Source organism: Scyliorhinus torazame, chromosome 14 (assembly GCF_047496885.1).
Source record: "Scyliorhinus torazame isolate Kashiwa2021f chromosome 14, sScyTor2.1, whole genome shotgun sequence".
NCBI classification, from domain to species: domain Eukaryota; kingdom Metazoa; phylum Chordata; class Chondrichthyes; order Carcharhiniformes; family Scyliorhinidae; genus Scyliorhinus; species Scyliorhinus torazame.
In genome coordinates, this window is record NC_092720.1 from 200,620,687 (window position 1) to 200,645,882 (window position 25,196).

The 25,196-nt window shown below is 46.8% G+C and overlaps 2 protein-coding genes across 3 annotated transcripts; both read right to left on the reverse strand.

The window, feature by feature from the left end:
* Positions 1 to 22,742, reverse strand: LOC140389416 (E3 ubiquitin-protein ligase TRIM69-like). 2 transcript variants are annotated; one of them, XM_072473558.1, is made up of 2 exons: positions 22,527 to 22,742; positions 1 to 837 (listed from the first exon to the last, which is right to left on the reverse strand). In XM_072473558.1, the coding sequence occupies exons 1-2, from the start codon at positions 22,636 to 22,638 to the stop codon at positions 317 to 319; spliced, it is 633 nt and encodes a 210-aa protein (XP_072329659.1). In that variant the 5' UTR covers positions 22,639 to 22,742; the 3' UTR covers positions 1 to 316. The 2 variants fall into 2 exon arrangements, with proteins under 2 accessions (XP_072329659.1, XP_072329660.1); XM_072473559.1 differs by lacking the exon at positions 22,527 to 22,742 and adding an exon at positions 8,824 to 8,938.
* Positions 17,452 to 21,609, reverse strand: LOC140389456 (zinc-binding protein A33-like). Its single transcript, XM_072473589.1, has 2 exons — positions 21,576 to 21,609; positions 17,452 to 18,453 (listed from the first exon to the last, which is right to left on the reverse strand). Exons 1-2 carry the CDS (start codon positions 21,607 to 21,609, stop codon positions 17,768 to 17,770), a joined length of 720 nt encoding a protein of 239 aa, XP_072329690.1. The 3' UTR covers positions 17,452 to 17,767.
* Positions 22,743 to 25,196: the final 2,454 nt, after the last annotated feature.

The window sequence follows — 25,196 nt, forward strand, 5'->3', positions numbered from 1 at the left end:
TTCAAATAAAACATTTATTCAAGGGAGGAAACAAAATAAAGATTCACAATGAATTGTTCGAGAGCTGGGCACAGTTACCACAATTCAGGAGATTTTGCTTCATTCTATACCAGTCCAGTGTTTATGGGTCCCATTAGATTCAGAGAGGGACAGTGGGATGGGTGGAGAATCTGAGTTAAATTTACAGAATAAACAATACAGAAACACACTCACCCCCTGACAGCACACAGCAGAGAATCAGGACAACATGAGCTGTTCAGACAGTGAATCAGGCTTCTCACTAAAACTCCGACCTCCCAAAACGTGTCCCACTGTGTTACCCAGTGAGCAGGGTCAGTGGGTCAGAGTTATTACGACAGGGATTGAAGGCGGGGTAGAGTTTCTCGGTGAATGTGTCAGTGAAGGTGTACAGGTGAGACATGTCCTCAGCATCGTAAAATGACACCTGTCCACCCTCATAATCCAGGTAAATTCCCAACTTCCGGGGTTTCACTTTCCGCTGGGTGATGACATCTGGGATTTTCAATGATTTGCAGTCTGCCAATCGGGCGATGACCCAGAATCCATTCTCAGGTGAATGTGTGATGTTTGCTTTCCTGTTGACAGACTCTCTGCAGACACCCACAACCCAGTAAGGCTTGTGTCCAAGACCCACCTCCCAGTAGTGTCTCCCTGATGTGAAACTCTGGGAGCTCAACACATACATATATGTACTAAATCTTTCCGGATTATAAAATCGACTTTGCTGTTCATTTCCGTGCCTCACACTAGTCAGATCCTGGGAAATGATGAGCTGGTTGTTAGCTGTCTCCGGGTCCAGGGTGAGACTTGCTGGAACTGGAAGAGAACATAATTGGGAAGCTGTTACTGTGAGAAAAACAGGAGTGAATGACGAGACGTGTACAGACGGTGATGGGACATCACCACTTTCCTCAGCCCAGGAACTGTGGAAGCTCAGGGACAGAGTGTGTGAAGAAATTTCTCCCCCTTCCCTCAGCTCCATTCACTCGGCTCAGATCAGCATCAATTCACTGAGAATAAAGATCTCTCTCCAATACAAGACCTCGGTTAAGACAAGTTGTGGGAACTCGGTCACCGCTCTGAGTCCAGCCTGTTGTGAACTTTTGTGGACAGTGTTGACGCATTTTTCAACGTGTGAATGGGATTGAAGCATTAACTCTCTCACATTCCTGTACACATCAGTCAAGGGGGAGTCCAGATGTTCATTTATTTTCAACGCAGAACCAGAAACGGAAACTCGAGCTCATCCAAATTCTGTGCCCACCGTCTAACTTCCACCAAGACCCAGACACCCATCACCAACCACACGTGCCCCCCTCACCTTTCCCACTCCCCCGAGCGCACTCTCACTGACCCTCATCGGCTTCTGACACAGGGATGTCTCAAAATTAAATGTCTACACGGCCTCCCCACACTCTGTACGTCTGTCACCTCCTCCAGCCCTACAACCCCCTCCGAGATCTCAGTCAGGACAAGGGGGTGAGCTCTCCTCCTCCAGCCCTACAACCCCCTCCGAGATCTCAGTCAGGACAAGGGGGTGAGCTCTCCTCCTCCTCTTCAAACTCCTGCCACGGAATCATTGACCCCCAGCTGAGAAGGGGTAAAGTCTCACCTGAAAGAGGCTCCTCCAACACTGCAGCACTTCCTCAGTACCGCGCTGGGATTGTCAGTCTGCACTTTCATAGATTATCATAGAATTTACAGTGCAGAAGGAGGCCATTCGGCCCATCGAGTCTGCACCGGCTCTTGGAAAGAGCACCCTACCCAAGGTCAACACCTCCACCCTGTCCCCATAACCCAGTAACCCCACCCAACACTAAGGGCAATTTTGGACACTAAGGGCAATTTATCATGGCCAATCCACCTAACCGGCACATCTTTGGACTGTGGGAGGAAACCGGAGCACCCGGAGGAAACCCACGCACACACGGGGAGGATGTGCAGACTCCGCACAGACAGTGACCCAAGCCGGAATCGAACCTGGGACCCTGGAGCTGTGAAGCAATTGTGCTAACCACAATGCTACCGTGCTGCCCCAATATATATTTCTGCTCCAGATTCTGGCATGGGACAGAAATCTACAGCTTTCTGACTCAGTGATGGGATAACACGGACAACATTCCCACTGGGAATTCCATTCACAGTCGGAAGGAGTGATCCCAGTGGAAAATTCACATCTAAATGACGGAGAAGTTACTTCAGTTATCTCAATGCACGGTTTTGTTCTTTAATCTCCTCGTATGTTCCCTGTCTCCATGGCAACATGGCCCTAACAGACAGAAACCTAGAAAATGTCCAGAATAACGAGGACAGTAGCAACATGGATATGGAATGGGGTGAATGACAGTTGTTGGTTGTTCAGACTGGACATAGATATACATTAGTGTTCACAGGGGTCAGTGTTCACACCCTGACTCTTCCTGTGTAACTTAATGACCTAAACCTTAATGTACAGAACATCAGTTCACAATTAGCGGGTGACAGAACAAGTTGAGAGAGCGATTAATAAGAATGCAGCATCTTAGGCTTTATTAACGCAGAATAGAGTGACAAAATTATATCTGTACAAAACACTGGTTAATCCTCAACTCTGTTCTGGGCAACACACTTGAGGGAGGATGTGAGGGCATTAGAGAGAGTGCAGGGAACATTCACCACAATGATTCCTGGGAGGAGGAACTTCAGTTACGGACACACATTAGTGAAGCTGAGGTGGTTCCACTGAGAGAAGAGAACCAGAGGACACAGAATTTAAGCAGATCAACAAAAAGTAGCCCTTTTAGCGTGAGGGAAAACCTTTTCACACAGCGAGTGTTTAGGGTCAGGAATGTACTGTGATGGAATCAGATTGAATCACAGCTTTCATATGGAATTGAATCATTAACTGAAGAGGAACAATCAACGTCAGGATCAGGCAGAGTCAGCGTGGAGTTATGAAGGGAAAATCATGCTTGACAAATCTACTGGAATTCTTTGAAGATGTAACCAGTACAGTTGACAAGGGGGAGGCAGTCGATGTGGTACATTTGGACTTTCAGAAGGCGTTTGACAAAGTCCCGTATAAGAGTTTATTGTGCAAAATTAAAGCGCATGGGATTGGGGGAAATCTATTGACGTGGATAGAAAACTGGTTGGCAGTGAGGAAACAAAGAGTGGGGATTAATGGGTCCTTTTCAAATTGGCAGGCAGTAACTCCTGGGGTACCACAGGGATCGGTGCTGGGATCGCAGCTATTCACAATATATATGAATGATTTAGATGAGGGAACAAAATGTAACATCTCAAAGTTTCAAGATAATATCAAGTTGGGTGGGAGGGTGAACATAACATAAGAACTAGGAGCAGGAGTAGGCCACCTGGCCCTTCGAGCCTGCTCCGTTATTCAATGAGATCATGGCTGATCTTTTGTGGACTCAGCTCCAATTTTCCACCCAAACACCATAACCCTTTATTCTTCAAACTGTGAACTGTGACGACGATTCAGGGATGCTACAGCAAGATCTGGACAGGTTGGGCAAATGGGCAAATCAATGGCAGATGCAGTGTAATTTGGATATGTCTGATGTTATTCACTTTGGAAGCAAAAACAGGAAGGCAGATTACTCCCTGAATGGTTGTAAATTGGGAGAGGGGAGTGTGCAGTGGGACCTGGATGTCCTTGTGCACCAGTCGCTGAAGGTAAGCATGCAGGTACAGCAGGCGGTAAAGAAGGCTAATGGTATGTTGGCCTTCATTGTGAGAGATTTCGAGTACAGAAGCAGGGATGTGTTGCTGCAATTGTACAGGGCCTTGGTGAGGCCACACCTGGGTATTGTGTGCAGTTTTGGTCTTCTTTGAGGTAGGATGTTCTGGTCTCGAGGGAGTGTAACAAAGGTTTACCAGACTGATTTCAGGGATGGCGGGACTGTCATATGAGGAGGGATTGACGAGGTTGGGATTGTTTTCGCTGGAGTTCAGAAGAATGAGGGGGGATCTCATAGAGACTTATAAAATTCGAACAGGACTAGACAGGGTAGATGCAGGGAAGATGTTACCAATGATGGGTGTGTCCAGAACCAGGGGCCACAGTCTGAAGATTCAGGATAAATCATTTCGGACAGAGATAAGGAGACAATTCTTTACCCAGAGTGGTGAGCCTGTGGAATTCATTACCACAGGAAGTAATTGATGCTAAAATATTGAATATATTCAAGAGGCGGCTGGATATAGCACTTGAGGATAATGGGTTCAAAGGCTATGGGGAGAAAGCAGGATTAGGCTATTGAGTTGGATGATCAGCCATGATCGTGATGAATGGCGGAGCAGGCTTGAAGGGCCAAAAGGCCTCCTCCTGCTCCTATCTTCTATGTATCTATGTATCTATATAATCTGCAGAGTTACAGAGAAAAGGTGAAGGAACGGCCCTGGGGAGTTGATCTTGCAACGAGCTAGCAGGAACACAATGGGCCGATTGGTTTCCTCCTGTTTTGTAAACATTCTGGGATTCACAGAAAGAGACCATTCCAGACCAACCTGATTCGGCTGCAAATGAATTCTCTAGCCCAATCCCGGTTTCCAGTTCCTGCTCCGTAACCCTGTCGGTTACGGCACCTGGAGTGTTGATCTGATTACTTTATAAATGTGACGAGGGTTTCTGCCTCAATCTTCCTTTCCCAGATCCAGACCACACCCTGAGTGAAAATAATCCCCTTTCACCCTCCTCCCTCTTACCCTGTATCTACTCTCTATGATCATGGACACCGAGACAATGGAACTCGGGGCTTTTCCAATCAGGACATTCTTAATTTTATACACATCAATTAAATCTCCCCTCAGCCTTCTCTGATCCAATGAAAACAATCCCAATCCATCCAATCATAACGCAGAACTCAAGTTCTCTGACCCATCCAACACCATCATAAATCTCCTCGGTAACCTCTCCAGCACACTGACCAGAAAGATACAAAGTACTCTAGTTGTAGACTAACTAGTGTTTAATAAAGTTCCTACATTACCTCTCTGCTCTTATTTTCTATTCCGAGGTCAGTAGAGGAAAATATCCGTTGTGTTATCTTCACAACATTATCCCCCTGTCCTGAACCTGTGGACATAAATTCAAAGCTCCCTCTGTTCCTCCACAACTCTCGCTATCTTACCACTTACTGTCTATTCCCTTGCCAGATCTTCCCCCTCCCAATACATTAACCTCACACTTCTCTGATCCGAATTCCATTTGCTACAAGACAAAATCCTGAGGAAGAGACAGAAGGTGAAGTCTGCCTAAGTTGGGAGTTCCTGTCCTTGGTCACAGAAGGGGACAGAATGTAGTCATGGTGATTGGTATACGGAGAGAGGGGAAGTGTATCAGTGTTTTTTTGTTTTTTTTTATTGAGGGGCAATTTAGCGTAGCCAATCCACCTACCCTGCACATATTTTGGGTTGTGGGGGCGAAACCCACGCAAACACGGGGAGAATGTAAAAACTCCACACGGACAGTGACCGAGAGCCGGGATCGAACCTGGGACCTCGGCGCCGTCAGGCAGCAATGCTAACCACTGTGCCATCGTGTTGCCCGAGTGTATCAGTGTTGACAACGGGGCATGTGGGGACCAATCGGCGCTCTGTGCGGAGGTCTGGCAATGTCCCTTAGAAATGACAGAATATCGTTAAATGTTTTCTTATAACCTGGGGAAAGAAAAATACCCAACAAGATACAGAGAATAACACTTGGGGTCATCCAGTGTTGGGGAAAAGCAGGAGGGAAAAGGGAGGGATAAACATAAAACAATCATGATCACCAGAGAAAAAGTATCCGGAAAACTAATGGGATTTAAGGCAACTTGTCCCCTGGACCTGATGTCCTGCATCCCAGGATTTTAAAGGCGGGGCTGGAGAGAAAGTGGATGCATTGGTTGTAATCTTTGCAAATTCCCGAGATTACTGATCAATGATGGGGATACAACTATTTATGATCAATATTCCTGATTGGATGAAGAAACCGAATGTACTGGAGCTAAATTGTCTGATGCCACAAAGTTAGGTCTTGAAGTTGTGAGGAGGATACAATGGTTCTGCATAGGGATATAGACCGGTTGAGTGAGTGGACAAAGATTTAGCAGAGGGAGTATAAAGTGGGAAAATGTGAGGTTGTCCACCTTGGAAGGAAGAATAGAAAAAGCAGCAAATTATTTCAATAGAGACGGCAGAATGCTGCAGTACAGAGGGATCTGGGGGACCTTGTACATCAATCACTAAAAGTTAGTGTCCAGGTACAGCAAGGAACGAGGAAAACAAATGGAATGTTGGCCTTTATTGGAAAAGGGATGGAGTGTAGAGTAGGGAAGACGTGCTGCAACTGTACAGGGGATTGGTGAGACTGCAGCTTGAGTACTGTGTTCAGATCTGATCTCCTTACATCAGGAGGGAGAGACTCTCATTGGACACAGTTCAGAGAAGATTCACTGGGCTGATTCCTGGTGAAGGGATTATTCTATGAGGAAAGGTTGAGCAGGTTGGTCTGTACTGTGGTCTGTAGTTTAGAAGAATAAGAGGTTATCTTATTGAAACATAACATTCTGAGGGGATTCCTTCGTCAGGGTAGATGCTGGGAGGATGTTTGATCTCTGGGGTAAGCGAGGTGTTGGTGACACAGCATCAAATGAAGGGGCCTCTACTTAAGACAGAGATGAGGAGGAATTCCTTCTCGGAGAGGGTTATTAGTCTTTGGAATTCTCTACCACAGAGACCAGCAGAGGCTGGGTCATTGATTCATGACCGAGTTTGATAGATTGTTGATCAACAAGGGGGTTAAGGGACTTGCGGTGATGGCGGGCGGGAGGCGGCCGCAAAATGGAGTGCTCCCGTTCGGCAACGGCATTTTCGGGGCTTTAAGCCCGGTCCCAGGGTCCGCGGAGGCGGCAGAAGCAGGGAGAAGGCACAGAGGAGGCACAGTGAAGACACAGGAGGAAAAAAAGAACAAAGAAAAATGTCGAGGGTGAGAAAGAAAACGGCCGGAAAAAAAACAGCTGGAGGTCCGTCGGGGAGTGGAAAGGTCACCGCGGGGTCACCAGGAAAAATGGGGGCTGGAGCACCAGGGAAGGCCCCACTGCTTACGGCTGAAGAAATAACTAAGGCGATGGCTGCGGAATTTGAAAAGTAGTTGGCGCAGATTGCGAAATGCATGGAGACGGTGAGGAAGGAGATGAGGGAGGTTTTGAGTGTGCTGGTGGAGGAGGCGGTTTCCCCGGTGAGGACGGAGGTGGCGAGCGCAGTGGCGGAGGTGCGAGAGCAAGGGGAGGCGCTGAAGGAAGTGGAGGAGACGTTATTGCAGCACGGTGATCAACTTGCCTCGATGGGGAAAGAGATGCGGAAGGTGATGGACATTAACAAGTATCTGTGAGGAAAAATGGAAGACCTGGAAAACAGATCCAGGCGACAGAATTTGAGGATTGTGGGGCTGCCCGAAGGAGTTGAAGGACCGAAGCTGACTGAGTATTTTGCCGCGATGCTGGCGAAACTATTGGGGGAGGGGGAGGATTCCTCCCGATATGAACTGGATTGGGCTCATCGGTCGTGGAGGCCTGTACCAAAGGCGAGTGAGCCGCCAAGGGCAGTGACTCTGTGCTTCCGTAGGTACAGGGTGAAGGAGAAGGTCCTGAGTTGGGCCAAGCAGAAGCGGGTGGTGCAGTGGGCTGGAGCTGGTATACGTGTATACCAGGACTTTACGGTGGAGCTAGCAAGGAGGCGGGCTGCCTTCAACCGGGTGAAGAGGGCACTGTACATTAGCAAGGTGTGGTGCGGCATTGTATATCCAGCTAAGCTGAGGGTGACTTACAAGCTCAGGGACTTTTATTTTGGAACGGCGGAAGCAGCGGAGGAGTTTGCGAAAGCAGAAGGACTGTGGCAGAACTGACAAATTGAGGAATGGCCATGTGCCGATGTAACCTCATGACTGTATTTTCTTCTTTTTTGTATCACTGGAGTAGTAGTACGCGGGTGTAGAGATTAAAGGAGCCAAAGTGGTATTTGGACAACGGAAGGGACGGGACTTTCACTCGAAATGAGAGTTCTTTGGGGTGTAGGTGGATATGCGGGGTTTGTGTGCTAAAAGGGGATCTTTGGGCTTTCCTGGGGCCGGGCAAGTGGGAAAGGGACCCGGGCGGGGGCCTCCATGCTGGCCGGTTTAAGCCGGCCAGTGAACGGGAGTGAGGTGGGGGGAGGGGCTGCGGCCATCGGAGCCTGGCAGAGCAGGGTCCGAGTGGTCTAGCCGGGGTGGAAAGTTGGGGGGAAGGAACCAAGGTTGGGAGGAGGAGTTTAACAAGAGGCAGTGGACGGGAGGAGCTGGAGACCTGCGGTGGGGGGGGGAGAGGGGGGTGGGGGGGAGGGGGGGGGTGGGAGCTGTGTAAGATTAAGGGTGACTACGGGTAATCCCTGATTTCTTTTTGTCGTTTGTTTATGTAAACAGGCGGGTTGAGGTTTGGGGGTTGGTGGGCGGATGGGATCGTTGTTATTATGGGGACTGACATATCTTGCTGATTATTGTTTATTGTTGATGGATGTAAATGTGGGAGAAAACGTGAAAAATGGAGGAGAATAAAAAGATTTTTTTTTTAAAAAACAAGGGGGTTAAGGGTCATCTGGGACAGGCAGGAAAGTGGAGTAAAGGCCACAATTCGATCAGACATGATCTTATCAAAAATCAGAGCAGGTTCACTGGGCTGGACTGCTCCTGTTCTTATTCCTTCTGATCATTTCATCAGTGTGTCAAACCTCATTAATCACTTGGATAACAGCAGGGAGACGGTAATATACAGAGAATGATACCTGGAGAAATCACTGCCCTCATTTCCCTCCACACTTTGATGTATTTGACTGGTTCACCAGCGATATCCGCAGGTAACTGAGTGGAGACAGTTCCAGGCTTGCCAAACTCCATCTGACTCCTGTAAAAACAGGTCTGGAAATCAGTGTGTGTTAGAGAGACAGCAGTGATCACATCACAAAACTGTTTCTTTAAACCTGCTTACCTCATCAACAGGTCCTGAATATCCTGAGGGGAAAGAAACAGAATAGATATGATCGAGTCAGATTAAAGAGTTCTTGTTGCTGTAAATCCCGAGTAGAAATTATGAAGAGGGACAGAATCGAGACAAGGAATCAGATAGAAAATAACTTTTACTTTTTCCTTTCATTCCCTCTCTGAGCTCATCCTGGTCATCAGACCCACCTCCTGTCCCCTCCATCCTCTTCCCCAAAACTACTGATCTCCCAAACTCCCCTCCTGGTCCCCATGTTAGCGGGATTGTCTCTCCTTTAAATCTACATCTTCACCCCTCTCACCTCCTCATTATTCTCGATCAGTCTGCAACTTTTGACACGGTCGATCACACCATCCTCCTCCACCGCCTCTCCACTGTTGTCCAGCTGGGTGTTCTGCCCGCACCAGTTCCCACTCTTATCTCTCGAACCGTAGCCCCCATCACCCCTGTGGTTGGTGAACTACATTAGCTCCCGGTTCAACAACGTATTGATGTTGAAAATTCTCATCCTTGTTTTCAAATTCCTCCATGGCCTCACTCCTCCCTATCTCTGTAATCTCCTCCAGCTCCACAACCCTCCGAGACATCCTCTAATTTGTGTCTCTTGTCCATCCCCAATATTAATCCCAACACTATTGCTGGCTGAGGCTTCATTTGAATCCAGCGTTCGCAGGATCAGGAACAGCAAACCCACAACTCAATAAAGATCTACCGACTCCACTTTAACAACGCATCTTAACCCCGTCCTCAGTAGAACTCCATCTGCAGCAGTGTAAACGTCTCCAGTTCCCAGCCCAGCTCTCTCTGAGTCCAATCATCAATCAGTGCCGTGGTTACACTGAGTATAGGAATCACACTGAGATTGTCTCACCTCATTCCCCATTGGACCCTTACAGACAGCAGAAAGAAACAATCACCCAACCAATCAGACTGAGGCCTTGCCCAATCCCAGAGGTTAAAGGTCAGAGTGCCCGCCCTCAGTCTCTGGAATGTTTCACTGGACAAGACAAAGAGATTTTGTACCTTGAGGAACTTTGGGGCCTCTTGTACCTCCAGCCTCGATTTTAGATCTCTTATTGCTCCTTCAAGAGAAGACATTTCAGCCATGGTTTTGGTTAAGTTCTGCTCCATTTCCTCTATTATTTTATTGCTTTTTCTCTCCAACTCTGCTTTCAGCAGCTCCTCCTTCTCAACCAGGAACTTGTGCATCTTTTCAAATTCACTGTTGATTTCATTTCTCAGTCTGTCAACTTCAGCCTGGAACAGATTGAATACAGAACGGAATAAACAACGTTTACAATCCCAGTTTCCCGGTCTCTGTCCACTGGGATAGAGGAAAACAATTTGCATCCAGTACGACTAACAAATAATAACAGCTCACTGCCGGCTCAATAATTTGATGGAATATTGGGTCTGTGGGAGTGAGTTACAAATAAACATTATAAAGTGATTCCAATGGTTAATCCTGAATAAGAACCATCAAGGTGTGAATTACAGACTGGAATTTAATCGAGGGGTTCAAATGGTTTATATATGGAATAATGGATATCTGGGAGTGAGTGACAGACTGGAAACTAATCGAGGGGTTCAGATGGTCCTTATATAGAATAATGGATACCTGGGAGCGAGTTACTGACTGGAATCGAATCGAGGGGTTCAGATGGTTTATATATAGAATAATGGATACCTCGGAGTGAGTTCAGACTGGAATCTAATCGAGGGGTTCAGATGCTTTATATATAGAATAATGGATACACAGGAGTGAGTTACAGACAAGATTTATTTAATCAATTGATGTGATTGATTAGGAGAGAAAATAAGACATTTTCACATTGTCATAATAATCTGCAATTTGCAGACGCTCCCTTATCTTGCAGTTCGGGGAGCAGCCCGCAGTGTACTTTGGAGCAGCAGCATTTTATTCAGTAAAACTCTCTCTCTGACTGTGTGAGAAGCTCACTCACTCTCAATAACAAACACAGGGAAGTTTACACAAAGCCTAAAGGACACTCTCCTACCTTCATGTGTAAAATCCCATCCTCGCGTTCCCTTTTACTGTGGAGACTGAGGTCCATTTGCTTCTGCAGAGTTTCCAATGATGTTTCTAACTTGTTCTGAGACAGAAAGGACACAAAGGGGTTTGTCAAAGGAAACAATCATTGTCACCTTCTGGAGGAGTTTGCTGTTTTAAATAGAGTGAGACTAGTGAGGTAGAGAAGGAGATATTCTCAGGATTGACACTCAATAAACAAAGTAGAAGCTGTGGGTTAATTCTGTTTGTTACAATTATCCTCCTCCAGGTTAATTCCCCTCCTCAATCAATCCTTTCCTCGTTCCAACACTCTCCTCTTTACACTCCTCTCCCCTTCCCTACCCCTTTCTCTCCTGCCCTCTCTTCCCCTCCACACATTCTACAAACACTCTCTCTCTCTATTACTTACACCCTGTCCCTCTTCCCCATCTACCTGTGTCAGTAGCAGTGATGCAGTACCTTGTTTATCTGGGCTGCCTCCTTTATTGGGATCACACTGTGCGTCTTATGAGCTCTGGACACCCCACACACCACACAGATCGCTTTGTGTTCATCTTCACAGAAGAGTTTCAGCTTCTCCTCGTGTTCCTGACAGTAAAACTCCTCCTGTGGCTGTGTCACCTTCACGTTCTGCCCCCTGAACCTCTCCACGATGTTAATCAGGGTGAGAGCGGGCCTAACGTTGCTCTGGATGAAGACCTGTCGACACTGGGGGCAGGAAACATCGCCCGGGACCTTCTGCCAACTCTGAGAGATGCAGGAGCTGCAGAAATGATGTCCACATTCCAGAGACACCGGCTGGGTGAATATCTCCAGACAGATGGGACAGGTTAGTTCCTGTGTGAGATCTGGAGACGCCATCCCAGTGCTCAGAGTCTCTCTCTCCTTCCCTGTTCAAGCTCTTTCGCTTTCAATTCCTGTTCAGGGCTGCACTTCCTGGATTTCACTTCAACTGATCAGTGACATACTCAGTGTCAGGAACTTTGGAATTAAATCAAACTGACCCCATTATTGTGTCTGGAGCCCCTCCCTCATCCCTGAGCCCCTCCTTATCCTCTCTCCACCCTGTCTCCACCTGACCCTCATTCTTACAAAAAACATCTTTTCGAAAATGTCCACCCCCATCTCCAACCTCCCCCTTGTTCCCCAAATTCCTGGAGAGTCTCTTTCTCTCTCCCAAATCCGGGCCCATCTTTCCCCCCTCAATCCTGCCTGAACCTCTCCGATCAGCTTCTGGACAGGAAGATGGAAAGTTGGTGCAGAGTTTGTGTAACTGGAGTGAAGAGGAACAATGCTGTGTTGGAGCTGCTCATTTCTCAGATGCTGCACATTCTCTGCCTGTGGGGAGAAGCGTCTCGAACAACAGATTCAGTCTCAATATTGTCTGATTCACGCTGCTGTCGGGTCCCTTTGGATGTTTCACTGCATTGAAGGCGCTATATAAATGTAATTTGTTGTTGCCTCTGACTGAATCAAAGTGTTTGTGCTGGAAACTGTCCTGAGGGGGGTCTTCAGTCCCAGTCAGAGACCCTGACAGACAGACACACACACAGACACACACGCAAATACACACACAGACCCAGACACACATAGACACACACAGACAGGCACACACATATACACACACTCTCAGAGAGACACACACACTCAGATAGACAGACAGACACCCACAGAGACATACTCACACACACAGACACACCCTACCTAGGCAGAGCTTCCATTTACTGGAGAGTGATGAAGGGACAGGCTCCGTCAGTCACTAGATCACATTTACACATCTGGAACTGGGACATCGACTGCACAATAACATCTTTAAATTCCTGTTCACCTCCTGCTCCATCCGCTTGTTAATCTTCTGTTAGTTTGAACAAATCGTGAAGCTGATTCTGCTATTGCTTCACCCGCAGTTAGTGATCATCTCACAAGACATTTTACTGAGACAGTGATGCTCATTAAAGGATATTCGACTGGGGTGGCAGCACTCAATGGGAGACAGTGAATCAGCCTCTTGTTGAACACTCTGGACAATATCCCTTTCCATTGAATCCCACTGGGAGTCACTGTGAGTACATCGAGCCTGGATTTAAAATATTGCTTCACCTGAAACAAGGGCCTCGTCTCCATCCCCAAACCCAGTCAGAGTGAGTCCAGCACTGAGCTGGTGGGCAAGGACACACTCCCTCTATTTGAACCGCGTCCCCTGCCCTGTTCTCAGTGAAGGGCAGTGACCTCCTCATTCTAATCACTCTCTGGGTAAAGATGTTTCTCCTGAATTCCCGATTGGATTTCCCAGTAACTCCCATATCTGAGGGGATTCTGATCCCCACACGGTGGGGATCGTCGGTGGCCACGTTTGAGGAATAATCCGCCGCGCGGCCGGGAATGTGTAAAAGGGAAACATTTGTACAGATTGTAACATTGTGTGCTGGGGAGGATGTTCCCCAGGTTGCTGATGTTTTTGTATTATTTAATTTATTTGGAATAAAATACATTAAAAAAACTTTTCCTACTTCATGGATACAAAAATCCTTCTGTCTCCCAATATTTATCAGTCTCTCATCCTGACCCACACTTTCCCCATGTTGGCTGGAAGCGCTTTACATGGAGCAGTGCCGTCATCTGGGGGCAGTACTGTGAATGACCACTTGCACAGTCAGCTGCCTTTCAGTTGGAGGCCGGATTTGAGTGAGGCCATCAATATAACAATAATAATCTTTATTGTTGTCGCAAGTCGGCTTACATTAACACTGCAATGAAGTTACTGTGAAAAGCCCTTAGTCGCCACATGCCGGCGCCTGTTCGGGTACACAGAGCGGGAATTCAGAATATCCAAATTAACTAACAGCACATCTTTCGGGACTTGTGGGAGGAAACCGGAGCACCCGGAGGAAACCCACACCGACACAGGGAGAACGTGCCAGACAGTGCCCCAAGCAGGGAATCGCACCTGGGACCCTGGAGCTGTGTAGCAACAGTGCTAACCACTGTGCTACAGTGCTGCCCACTATTCTCTATATGAACCATCTGAACCCCTCGATTAGATTTTAGTCTGTAACTCTCTCCCAGGTATCCATTATTCTATATATAAACCATCTGAACTCCTCGATTAGATTCCAGTCTGTGACTCACCCCCAGGTATCCATTATTCTATATATAAACCATCTGAACTCCTCGATTAGATTCCAGTCTGTAACCCACTCCCAGGTATCCATTATTCTATATATAAACCATCTGAACCCCTCGATTAGATTCCAGTGTGTAACTCACTCCCAGGTATCCATTATTCTATATATAAACCATCTGAACCCCTCGATTAGATTCCAGTCCGTAACTCACTCCCAGGTGTCCATTATTCTGTATATAAACCATCTGAACTCCTCGGTTAGATTCCAGTCTGTAACTCACTCCCGGGTATCCATTATTCTATATATAAACCATCTGAACCCCTCGATTAGATTCCAGTCTGTAACTCACTCCCAGGTATCCATTATTCTATATATAAACCATCTGAACTCCTCGATTGGATTCCAGTCTGTAAATCACTCCCAGGTATCCATTATTCTATATATAAACCATCTGAACTCCTCGATTAGATTCCAGTCTGTAACTCACTCCCAGGTATCCATTATTCTTTATATAAACCATCTGAACCCCTCGATTGGATTCCATTCTGTAAATCAATCCCAGGTATCCATTATTCTATATATAAACCATCTGAACCCCTCGATTAGATTCCAGTCTGTAACTCACTCCCAGGTATCCATTATTCTATATATAAACCATCTGAACCCCTCGATTAGATTCCAGTCTGTAACTCACTGTATCCCATCCCACCTTTAACTGTATCAAACTCAGTCTCGCACAAGAGGTCAAATTCACCCCGCCCAGCGCCTCACTCTCCACCTTATCTCTCCCCCAACTCCTCCTCCCATTTCTCCTGAATCCTCACCATGTGCATTCCCCCTGCTCCCCCAGCCACCCGTATATGTCCCCAATCCTACCCTCCTCCTCCATGTGCGGAAGCAGCAGCCGTTCCAATGGGACATACTTCGGCAGCCTGGGGAACTCTTTACACACCATCCGTGCAAAGTCACTCACTTGTAGATACCTAAATTCACTCCCCTCGGGAGCTCTCCCCTCTCCCGCAGCTCTCCCAGACTGGCAAACCTCTCCTCCAAATATAAATCCCTGGCCCTCACCAACCCCACCTCTCTCCACCTCCTGTACATGCCATCCGTCTCCCCCGGTTTGAGTCCGTGGTTCACACACAACAATGTTAGCACCGACATCCCCGCCATCCGAAACTGTCTCCTCAGCTGGTTCCACACCCTAACCGTGGACTGTACAACCGGGCTCTCCATATATCTCCTCGGTGACAACGGTAGTGCCACCGTTACCGTGGCCCTGAATCTGGGCCCCCGACAGGATTCCTCCTCCACCCTAACCCATTCTGGCCTCTCTCCCTCCCACTATCACCTCACTTTCTCCACATTCACCACCCAATAATAGTGCAGTAAGAATTTTTACAACACCAGGTTAAAGTCCAACAGGTTTGTTTCGATGTCACTAATTTTCGGAGCGCTGCTCCTTCCTCAGATGAATGAAGAAGTATGTTCCAGAAACATATATATAGACAGATTCAAAGATGCCAGACAATGCTTGGAATGCGAGCATTAGCAGGTGATTAAATCTTTACAGATCCAGAGATGGGGTAACCCCAGGTTAAAGAGGTGTGAATTGTGTCAAGCCAGGACAGTTGGTAGGATTTCGCAGGCCAGATGGTGGGGGATGAATGTAATGCGACATGAATCCCAGGTCCCGGTTGAGGCCGCACTCATGTGTGCGGAACTTGGCTATAAGTTTCTGCTCGCCGATTCTGCGTTGTCGTGCGTCCTGAAGGCCGCCTTGGAGAACGCTTACCCGGAGATTAGAGGCTGAATGCCCTTGACTGCTGAAATGTTCCCCGACTGGAAGGGAACGTTCCTGCCTGGTGATTGTTGCACGATGTCCGTTCATTCGTTGTCGCAGCGTCTGCATGGTCTCGCCAATGTACCACGCTTCGGGACATCCTTTCCTGCAGCGTATGAGGTGATAGTGCAGCAGGTTCGGTAACGCCAAGTCCCCTTTCTCTCCCTGCCTCTGTATCACGGCCCACTTCACCCTTTCACCTTCCCCGCCCGAATAAACTCCGAAATTACGTTGACCAAATTCCGGAAGAAGGCCTTCGGAATACAAATCGGGAGCATCTGAAATACAAATAAAAACCTTGGCAAGACATTCATCTTAACCACTTGGACCCCTCCCGCCAGCATCAGATGCTGTGTATCCCACCTCCTAAAGTCCTCCTTTATCTACTCCACCAACTTTGTTAAGTTCCACTTATGCAGTGTCGCCCACTCCCCTGTCACCTGGACCCCCAGATACCTAAACCTATCCCTACCTACCCTAAATGGCAACCCCCCAAAATAAGCTGAAACAGAGAAAGTTAGCAAGCAGATACAGTGAACTATTAGGAAGGTAAATGGTATCTTAGCCTTTATTACAACGGGGCTGAAGTATAAGACTATAAGTCTTGCTGCAAAGTAACAGGGATTGAGTGTGGTCACAGCTGGAGGACTGTGGACAGTTTTAGTCTCCGTACCTGAGGAAACATGTACTTACCTTAGAGGGAGCAATGAAGGTTCTCGGAATTGATACTTGGGATGAAAGGGTTTTCTGATATGAGGAAGGATTGAGTTGGATCGATCTATATTCTTTGAGGTTTAAAAGAATAATAGGTGATCTTATTGAAACATGTACAATTCTCCGAGATCCTGACAGGGTAGATGCTGACACTGGTCTAGAACGAGGGGGTCACAGAATCAGGATAAAGGGTCGTCCATTTAAGACTGAGATGAGGAGAAATTCCTTCCCTCAGAGAGAGTTGTGAATCTTTGGGATTCTCTCTCGCGGTGAGATGTCAGTGAGTATATTCCACACAGAGATCGGTATATTCCTGAGTGCAAAGAGAATGAAGGGATAGGAGGGGAAAGTGGAGTCGGTGTTGATGATCAGACAGGATCTTACTGAATGGTCACATGTCCTACTCCGGAACCTATTCTGATATTCTCATTCCTGATACCACCACCTGGAGGTTCCCTTCCAGTCACTCACCATCCCGACTGGGAAACATATCGGCCGTTCCTTCACTGTCACTGGGTCAAAATCCTGGAACTCCCTCCCTAACAGCACAGTGGGTGTACCTACACCACCTTCTCAAGGGCAATTAGGGATGGGCAACGAGGGCTCAGCCAGCGACATCCACATCCCAGACAGGAGAGAAAACATTCTTTCTGCTCATTCACTGAATCAGTAATCATCACACCAGGTGTCAGGCCCGTCTTCAAATAAAACATTTATTCAAGGGAGGAAACAAAATAAAGATTCACAATGAATTGTTCGAGAGCTGGGCACAGTTACCACAATTCAGGAGATTTTGCTTCATTCTATACCAGCCCAGTGTTTATGGGTACCATTATATTCAGAGAGGGACAGTGGGATGGGTGGAGAATCTGAGTTAAATTTACAGAATAAACAATACAGAAACACACTCACCCCCTGACAGCACACAGCAGAGAATCAGGACAACATGAGCTGTTCAGACAGTGAATCAGGCTTCTCACTAAAACTCCGACCTCCCAAAACGTGTCCCACTGTGTTACCCAGTGAGCAGTGTGAGTGAGTCAAGGTTATCACCAGACTTATCATTACAAGGATTAAAGATGGGGTAGAGTTTCTCGGTGAATGTGTCAGTGAAGGTGTACAGGTGAGACATGTCCTCAGCATCATAAAATGACACCTGTCCTCCCTCATAATCCAGGTAAATTCCCAACTTCCGGGGTTTCACTTTCTGCTGGGAGATGACATCCGGGATTTTCAATGATTTGCAGTTAGGATACCGGGCGATGACCCAGAATCCATTCTCAGGTGAACGTGTGATGTTTGCTTTCCTGTTGACAGACTCTCTGCAGACACCCACAATCCAGTAAGGCTTGTTTCCAAGACCCACCTCCCAGTAGTGTCTCCCTGATGTGAAACTCTGGGAGCTCAAAACATACAAGTGTTTATTAAATCTTCCCAGATGATCAGGTCGAGCTTGCTTCTCATTTCCGAACCTCACACTAGTCAGATCCTGGGAAATGATGAGATAGTTGTTAGCTGTCTCTGGGTCCAGGGTGAGAGATGCTGGAACTGGAAGAGAACATGATTGGGAAGCTGTTACTGTGAGAAAAACAGGAGTGAATGCCGAGACGTGTACAGACGGTGATGGGACATCACCACTTTCCTCAGCCCAGGAACTGTGGAAGCTCAGGGACAGAGGACGGGATTCTCTCAGGCCGGGGCCTGGCCGGAGAATCCCCGGGAGCGGTGCGAATCGCGCCACGCCCCCCTGACGCCGGCACGCGATTCTCTGCTGAGCGGCGCTGGCGTGGTTGGCTCGGCATCGGTCGCGAGCCGCTCTATGCGGCAGGCCCGCCGATTCTCGGGCCGGGAGGGGCCGAGCGGCCGTCGTGGAAACGCCGAGTCCCACCGGCGCCGCCCACACCGGCTCTCAGCCGGCCGGAACGCAGCGTTGAAGGGCGACGGCCTGCGGGGGAGGGGGCCCAGAGTGTGTGAAGACATTTCTCCCCATTCCTTCAGCTCCATTCACTCAGCACAGATCAGCATCAATTCACTGAGAATAAACATCTCTCTCCAGGACAAGACCTTGGTTAAGACAAGTTGACCCTCATCTGCTTCTGACCCAGGACAGAGGCAGGAGGGAAAAAGGGAGGGAGGAACTTAAAATCAATCATGGTCACCAAAGAGAAAGTATCTGGAAAACTATTGGGATGAAAGGCAACTTGTCCCCTGGACCTGATGTCCTGCAACCCAGGATTTTAAAGCAGTGGTTTTGGAGAAAGTGGATGCATTGGTTGTAATCTTTCCAAATTCCCCCCATTCTGGAAAAGTCCCAGCGGTTTGGAAATGTTCCAAAAAAGGAGGGAGACAAAGCAGGAAGATTTGGGCCAAATCTGTTATTTGGAAACTCTTGATGCCATTGTGAAGGAGGGAGTCACAAGACATTTAGAAAATCTTCATACAATCAGGCGGAGTCCACACGGTTTTGTTAAATGAAGATTGTTTTTGAGACATTTATCAGAGCTTTCTGAGTATGGGACCAGCAGGGTAGATAAAGGTGAACCAGTAGATGTTGTGTATTTGGATTTCCAAACGACATGTCCTCATGTAAAATATTACTGCACAATATAAGAGTTCATGGTGTTGGATAGAGGATTGGCAAACTACCTGGCATAGCCAATATAAATGGTTCATTTTCAGGTTGGCAAACTGTGACTAGTGGAGTGACACACGGATCAGTGATGGGGACACAATTGTTTCTGATCTATATTAGTGATTGGATGAAGAGACCAAATCTGGAGCCAAATTTACTGATGACAGAAAGTTTGGTTGGGAAGTTGTGAGGAGGATACAAAGCATCTGCGGAGGGATATAGACCGGTTAAGTGAGTGGACAAAGATTTAGCAGATGGAGTATAATGTCGGAAAATGTGAGGTGGTCCACCTTGGCAGAAAGAATAGAAAATCAGCAAATGATTTGAAATGAAGATGAAATGAAAATGAAATGAAAATCGCTTATTGTCACAAGTAGGCTTCAAATGAAGTTTCTGTGAAAAGCCCCTAGTCGCCACATTCCTGCGCCTGTTCGGGGAGGCTGTTACGGGAACCGAACCGTGCTGCTGGCCTGCCTTGGTCTGCTTTCAAAACCAGCGATTTAGCCCTGTGCTAAACAGTCCCTTCAACAGAAAGAGACGGCAGAATGCTGCAGTACAGCGGGATCTGGGGGACCTTGTACATCAATCACTAAAAGTTAGTGTCCAGGTACAGCAAGGAATGAGGAAGGCGAATGGAATGTTGGCCTTTATTGGAAAAGGGATGGAGTGTAGAGTAGGGAAGACTTGCTACAACTTTACAGGGGATTGGTGAGACTGCAGCTTGAGTACTGTGTTCAGATCTGATCTCCTTACATCAGGAGGGAGAGACTCTCATTGGACACAGTTCAGAGAAGATTCACTGGGCTGATTCCTGGGATGAAGGGATTGCCTTATGTGGAAAGGTTGAACAGGTTGGTCTGTACTCACTGGAGTTTAGAAGAATAAAAGGTTATCTTATTGAAACATAACATTCTGAGGGATTCCTTCGTCAGGGTAGATGCTGGGAGGATGTTTGATCTCTGGGGTAAGCGAGGTGTAGGCGACACAGCATCAAATGAAGGGGCCTCTATTTAAGACAGAGATGTTGCTATTTACAGCACAGAAGGATGCCATTCGGCCCATCATGTCCGTACCAGCTCCCAAAAGAGCGGCCCAGCTAGTCCCATTCTCCAGCCCTGTCTCCGTGGTCCCCTAAATTCGGCACATTCAAATATATATCCAGCTCTCTTTTGAAACCTCCTGTGGAATCCGCCTCCACCACTCTCCCATGTACCACATTCCAATTCCCAACAACTCTCTGAGTACATCATTATCATGGAATTTACAGAGCAGAAGGAGGCCATTCAGCCCATCGAGTCTGCACCGGTTCTTGGAAAGAGCACCCTACCCAAGGTCAACACCGCCACCCTATCCCCATAACCCAGTAGCCCCACGGGCAATTTTGGACACTAAGGGCAATTTATCATGGCCAATCCACCTAACCCGCACATCTTTGGACTGTGGGAGGAAACCGGAGCACCCGGAGGAAACCCACGCACACACGGGGAGGATGTGCAGACTCCGCACAGACAGTGACCCAAGCCAGAATCGAACCTGGGACCCTGGAGCTGTGAAGCAATTGTGCTATCCACAAGGCTACCGTGCTGCCCCATGAGTAAAGAAGTTTCTCCTCACCTCACTCCTAGCTCTCTTGCTGGCCATCTTGAAATTGTGACTCCTAGTCACTGACTTACCAACCAGTGGAAACAGAGTCTCCTTGTCAAAACTGTTGATAATTTTGAACACCTCAATAAGGTCACTTCTTAATCTTCTCTGCTCTGGAGAACAAGCCCAATTTTCCCCAATATTTCCTTGTATCTAAAATTCCTCACTGCTGGTATCATCCTAGTAAATCTCCTTTGCACTCTCTCAAGGGCTTTAACATCTTTCCTTAAATAATGTGCCCAGAACTGAACACAATACTCGACCAATGATTTGTAGTGGTGTAGCATCACATCTTTGCTTTTATACTCTGTGCCTCTATTTATAAACCCAAGGATCCATTTAGCCTTCTTAACAACTCTTTCAACTTGCCAGGCCCCCTTTAGAGAGAATTATGCACTTGAATCCTGAGGTCCCTCTGCTCCTGTACTCCCCTCAAAGTTGTACCATTGAGCCTATATTGTCTCCCCATGATTCTTCTACTAAAATGCATTACCTCACATTTCACTGCATTGAAATTCATCTGCCAGGTATCTACCCATTGGCCAACTTGTCAATGTCCCTCTGAAGTCGCCCAGCGTCATCGTCACAATTCGGTATTCTCCCGAGCTTAGTGTCATCTACAAATTTAGAGATTTTACCCTCAACACGCAACTCTAAATCATTTATATCAATCGTAAAAAGCAAGTGTCCCAACACTGAGCCCTGGGGAACACCACTTGCAACTCGTCTCCAGTCTGAGAAATGGCCATCTATACCTACCCTCTGTCTCCTATCTTTTAGCCAATTTCCAATCCATGCAGCCCAGGACCCTTCAATCCCAAACATTTTTAATCTGCTAACCAACCTGCCATGTGGCACTGTATCAAATGCTTTCTCAAAGTACAAATATACAACATCCACAGCACTACCCTCATCCACTACCTGTGTCACCTTGTCAAATAACTCAATTACATTTGGTAGACATGGCCTGCCCTTGACAAAGCCATGAGGACTGGCTAATATTAATTAATTTTTCTCAAAGTGCATATTTTTCTCATCTCATATTATCGCCTCTATCAGTTTTCCCACTGCTGATGTCAAACTGACAGGTCTGTACTTTCCTGGGTTAACCTTTGCCCCTTTCTGAAACAACGGCATCACATTTGCAATCCTCCAGGACTATTCCTGTGTTAGATGAGGAATTCCATCTCGGAGAGGGTTATTAGTCTTTGGAATTCTCTACCACAGAGACCAGCAGAGGCTGGGCCATTGATTCATGACCGAGTTCGATAGATTGTTGATCAACAAGGGGGTTAAGGGTCATCTGGGACAGGCAGGAAAGTGGAGTAAAGGCCACAATTCGATCAGACATGATCTTATCAAAAATCAGAGCAGGTTCACTGGGCTGGACCACTCCTGTTCTTATTCCTTCTGATCTTATGATCATTTCATCAGTGTGTCAAACCTCATTAATCACGTGGATAACAGCAGGGAGACGGTAATATACAGAGAATGATACCTGGAGAAATCGCTGCTCTCATTTCCCTCCACACTTTGATGTATTTGACTGGTTCACCAGCGATATCCGCAGGTAACTGAGTGGAGACAGTTCCAGGCTTGTGAAACACCATCTGACTCCTGCAAAAACAGGTCTGGAAATCAGTGTGTGTTAGAGAGACAGCAGTGATCACATCACAAAACTGTTTCTTTAAACCTGCTTACCTCATCAACAGGTCCTGAATATCCTGAGGGGAAAGAAACAGAATAGATATGATCGAGTCAGATTAAAGAGTTCTAGTTGATGTAAATCCCGAGTAGAAATCTACATTTTCACCCCTCTCGCCTCCTCATTATTCTCGATCAGTCTGCAACCTTTGACACGGTCGATCACACCATCCTCCTCCACCGCCTCTCCACTGTTGCCCAGCTGGGTGTTCTGCCCGCACCAGTTCCCACTCTTATCTCTCTAATCGTAGCCCCCATCACCCCTGTGGTTGGTGAACTACATTGGCTCCCGGTTCAACAACGTATTGATGTTGAAAATTCTCATCCTTGTTTTCAAATTCCTCCATGGCCTCACTCCTCCCTATCTCTGTAATCTCCTCCAGCTCCACAACCCTCCGAGACATCCTCTAATTTGTGTCTCTTGTCCATCCCCGATATTAATCCCAACACGATTGCTGGCTGAGGCTTCATTTGAATCCAGCGTTCGCAGGATCAGGAACAGCAAAACCCACAACTCAATAAAGATCTAACAACTCCACTTTAACAATGCATCTTAACCCCGTCCTCAGTAGAACTCCATGGGTAGCAGTGTAAACGTCTCCAGTTCCCAGCCCAGCTCTCTCTGAGTCCAATCATCAATCAGTTCCGTGGTTACACTGAGTATCGGAATCACACTGAGATTATCTCACCTCATTCCCCATTGGACCCTTACTGACAGCAGAAAGAAACAATCACCCAACCAATCAGACTGAGGCCTTACCCAATCCCAGAGGTTAAAGGTCAGAGTGCCCGCCCTCAGTCTCTGGAATGTTTCACTGGACAAGACAAAGAGATTTTGTACCTTGAGGAACTCTGGGGCCTCTTGTACCCCCAGCCTCGATTTTAGATCTCTTATTGCTCCTTCAAGAGAAGACATTTCAGCCATGGTTTTGTTTAAATTCTGCTCCATTTCCTCGAACACTTTATTGCTTTTTCTCTCCAACTCTGCTTTCAGCATCTCCTCCTTCTCAACCAGGAACTTGTGCATCTTTTCAAATTCACTGTTGATTTCATTTCTCAGTCTGTCAACTTCAGCCTGGAACAGATTGAATACAGAACAGAATAAGCAACGTTTATAATCCCAGTTTCCCGGTCTCTGTCCACTGGGATAGAGGAAAACAATTTGCATCCAGTATGACTAACAAATAATAACAGCTCACTACCGGCTCAATAATTTGATGGAATATTGGGTCTGTGGGAGTGAGTTACAAATAAACATTATAAAGTGATTCCAATGGTTAATCCTAAATAAGAATCATCAAGGTGTGAATTACAGACTGGAATTTAATCGAGGGGTTCAGATGGTTTATATATAGAATAATGGATACCTGGGAGTGAGTTATAGACTGGAATCTAATCGAGGGGTTCAGATGGTTTATATATAGAATAATGGATACCTGGGAGTGAGTTACAGACTGGAATCTAATCGAGGGGTTCAGATGGTTTATATATAGAATAATGGATACCTGGGTGTGAGTTACAGACTGGAATCTAATCGAGGGGTTCAGATGGTTTAGAAAAGAATAATGGATACCTGGGAGTGAATTACAGACTGGAATCTAATCGAGGGGTTCAGATGGTTGCTATATAGAATAATGGATACCTGGGAGTGACTTACGGAATGGAATCTAATCGAGGGGTTCAGATGGTTTATACATAGAATAATGGATACCTGGGAGTGAGTTACAGACTGGAATCTAATCGAGGGGTTCAGATGGTTTATATATAGAATAATGGATACCTGGGAGTGAGTTACAGACTGGAATCTAATCGAGGGGTTCAGATGGTTGATATATAGAATAATGGATACCTGGGAGTGAGTTACAGACTGGAATCTAATCGAGGGGTTCAGATGGTTGATATATAGAATAATGGAAACCTGGGAGTGACTTACGGAATGGAATCTAATCGAGGGGTTCAGATGGTTTATATCTTGATAAAGGATGCCGGGGAGTGAGTTACAGTCTGGAATCTAATCGAGGGGTTCAGTTGGTTTATATATAGAATAATGGATGCCGGGGAGTGAGTTACAGACTGGAATCTAATCAAGGGGTTCAGATGGTTTATATATAGTATAATGGATACCTGGGAGTGAGTTACAGACAAGATTTATTTAATCAATTGATGTGATTGATTAGGAGAGAAAATAAGACATTTTCACATTGTCATAATAATCTGCAATTTGCAGACGCTCCCTTATCTTGCAGTTCGGGGAGCAGCTCGCAGTGTACTTTGGAGCAGCAGCATTTTATTCAGTAAAACTCTCTCTCTGACTGTGTGAGAAGCTCACTCACTCTCAATAACAAACACAGGGAAGTTTACACAAAGCCTAAAGGCCAGTCTCCTACCTTCATGTGTAAAATCCCATCCTCTCGTTCTCTTTTACTGTGGAGACTGAGGTCCATTTGCTTCTGCAGAGTTTCCA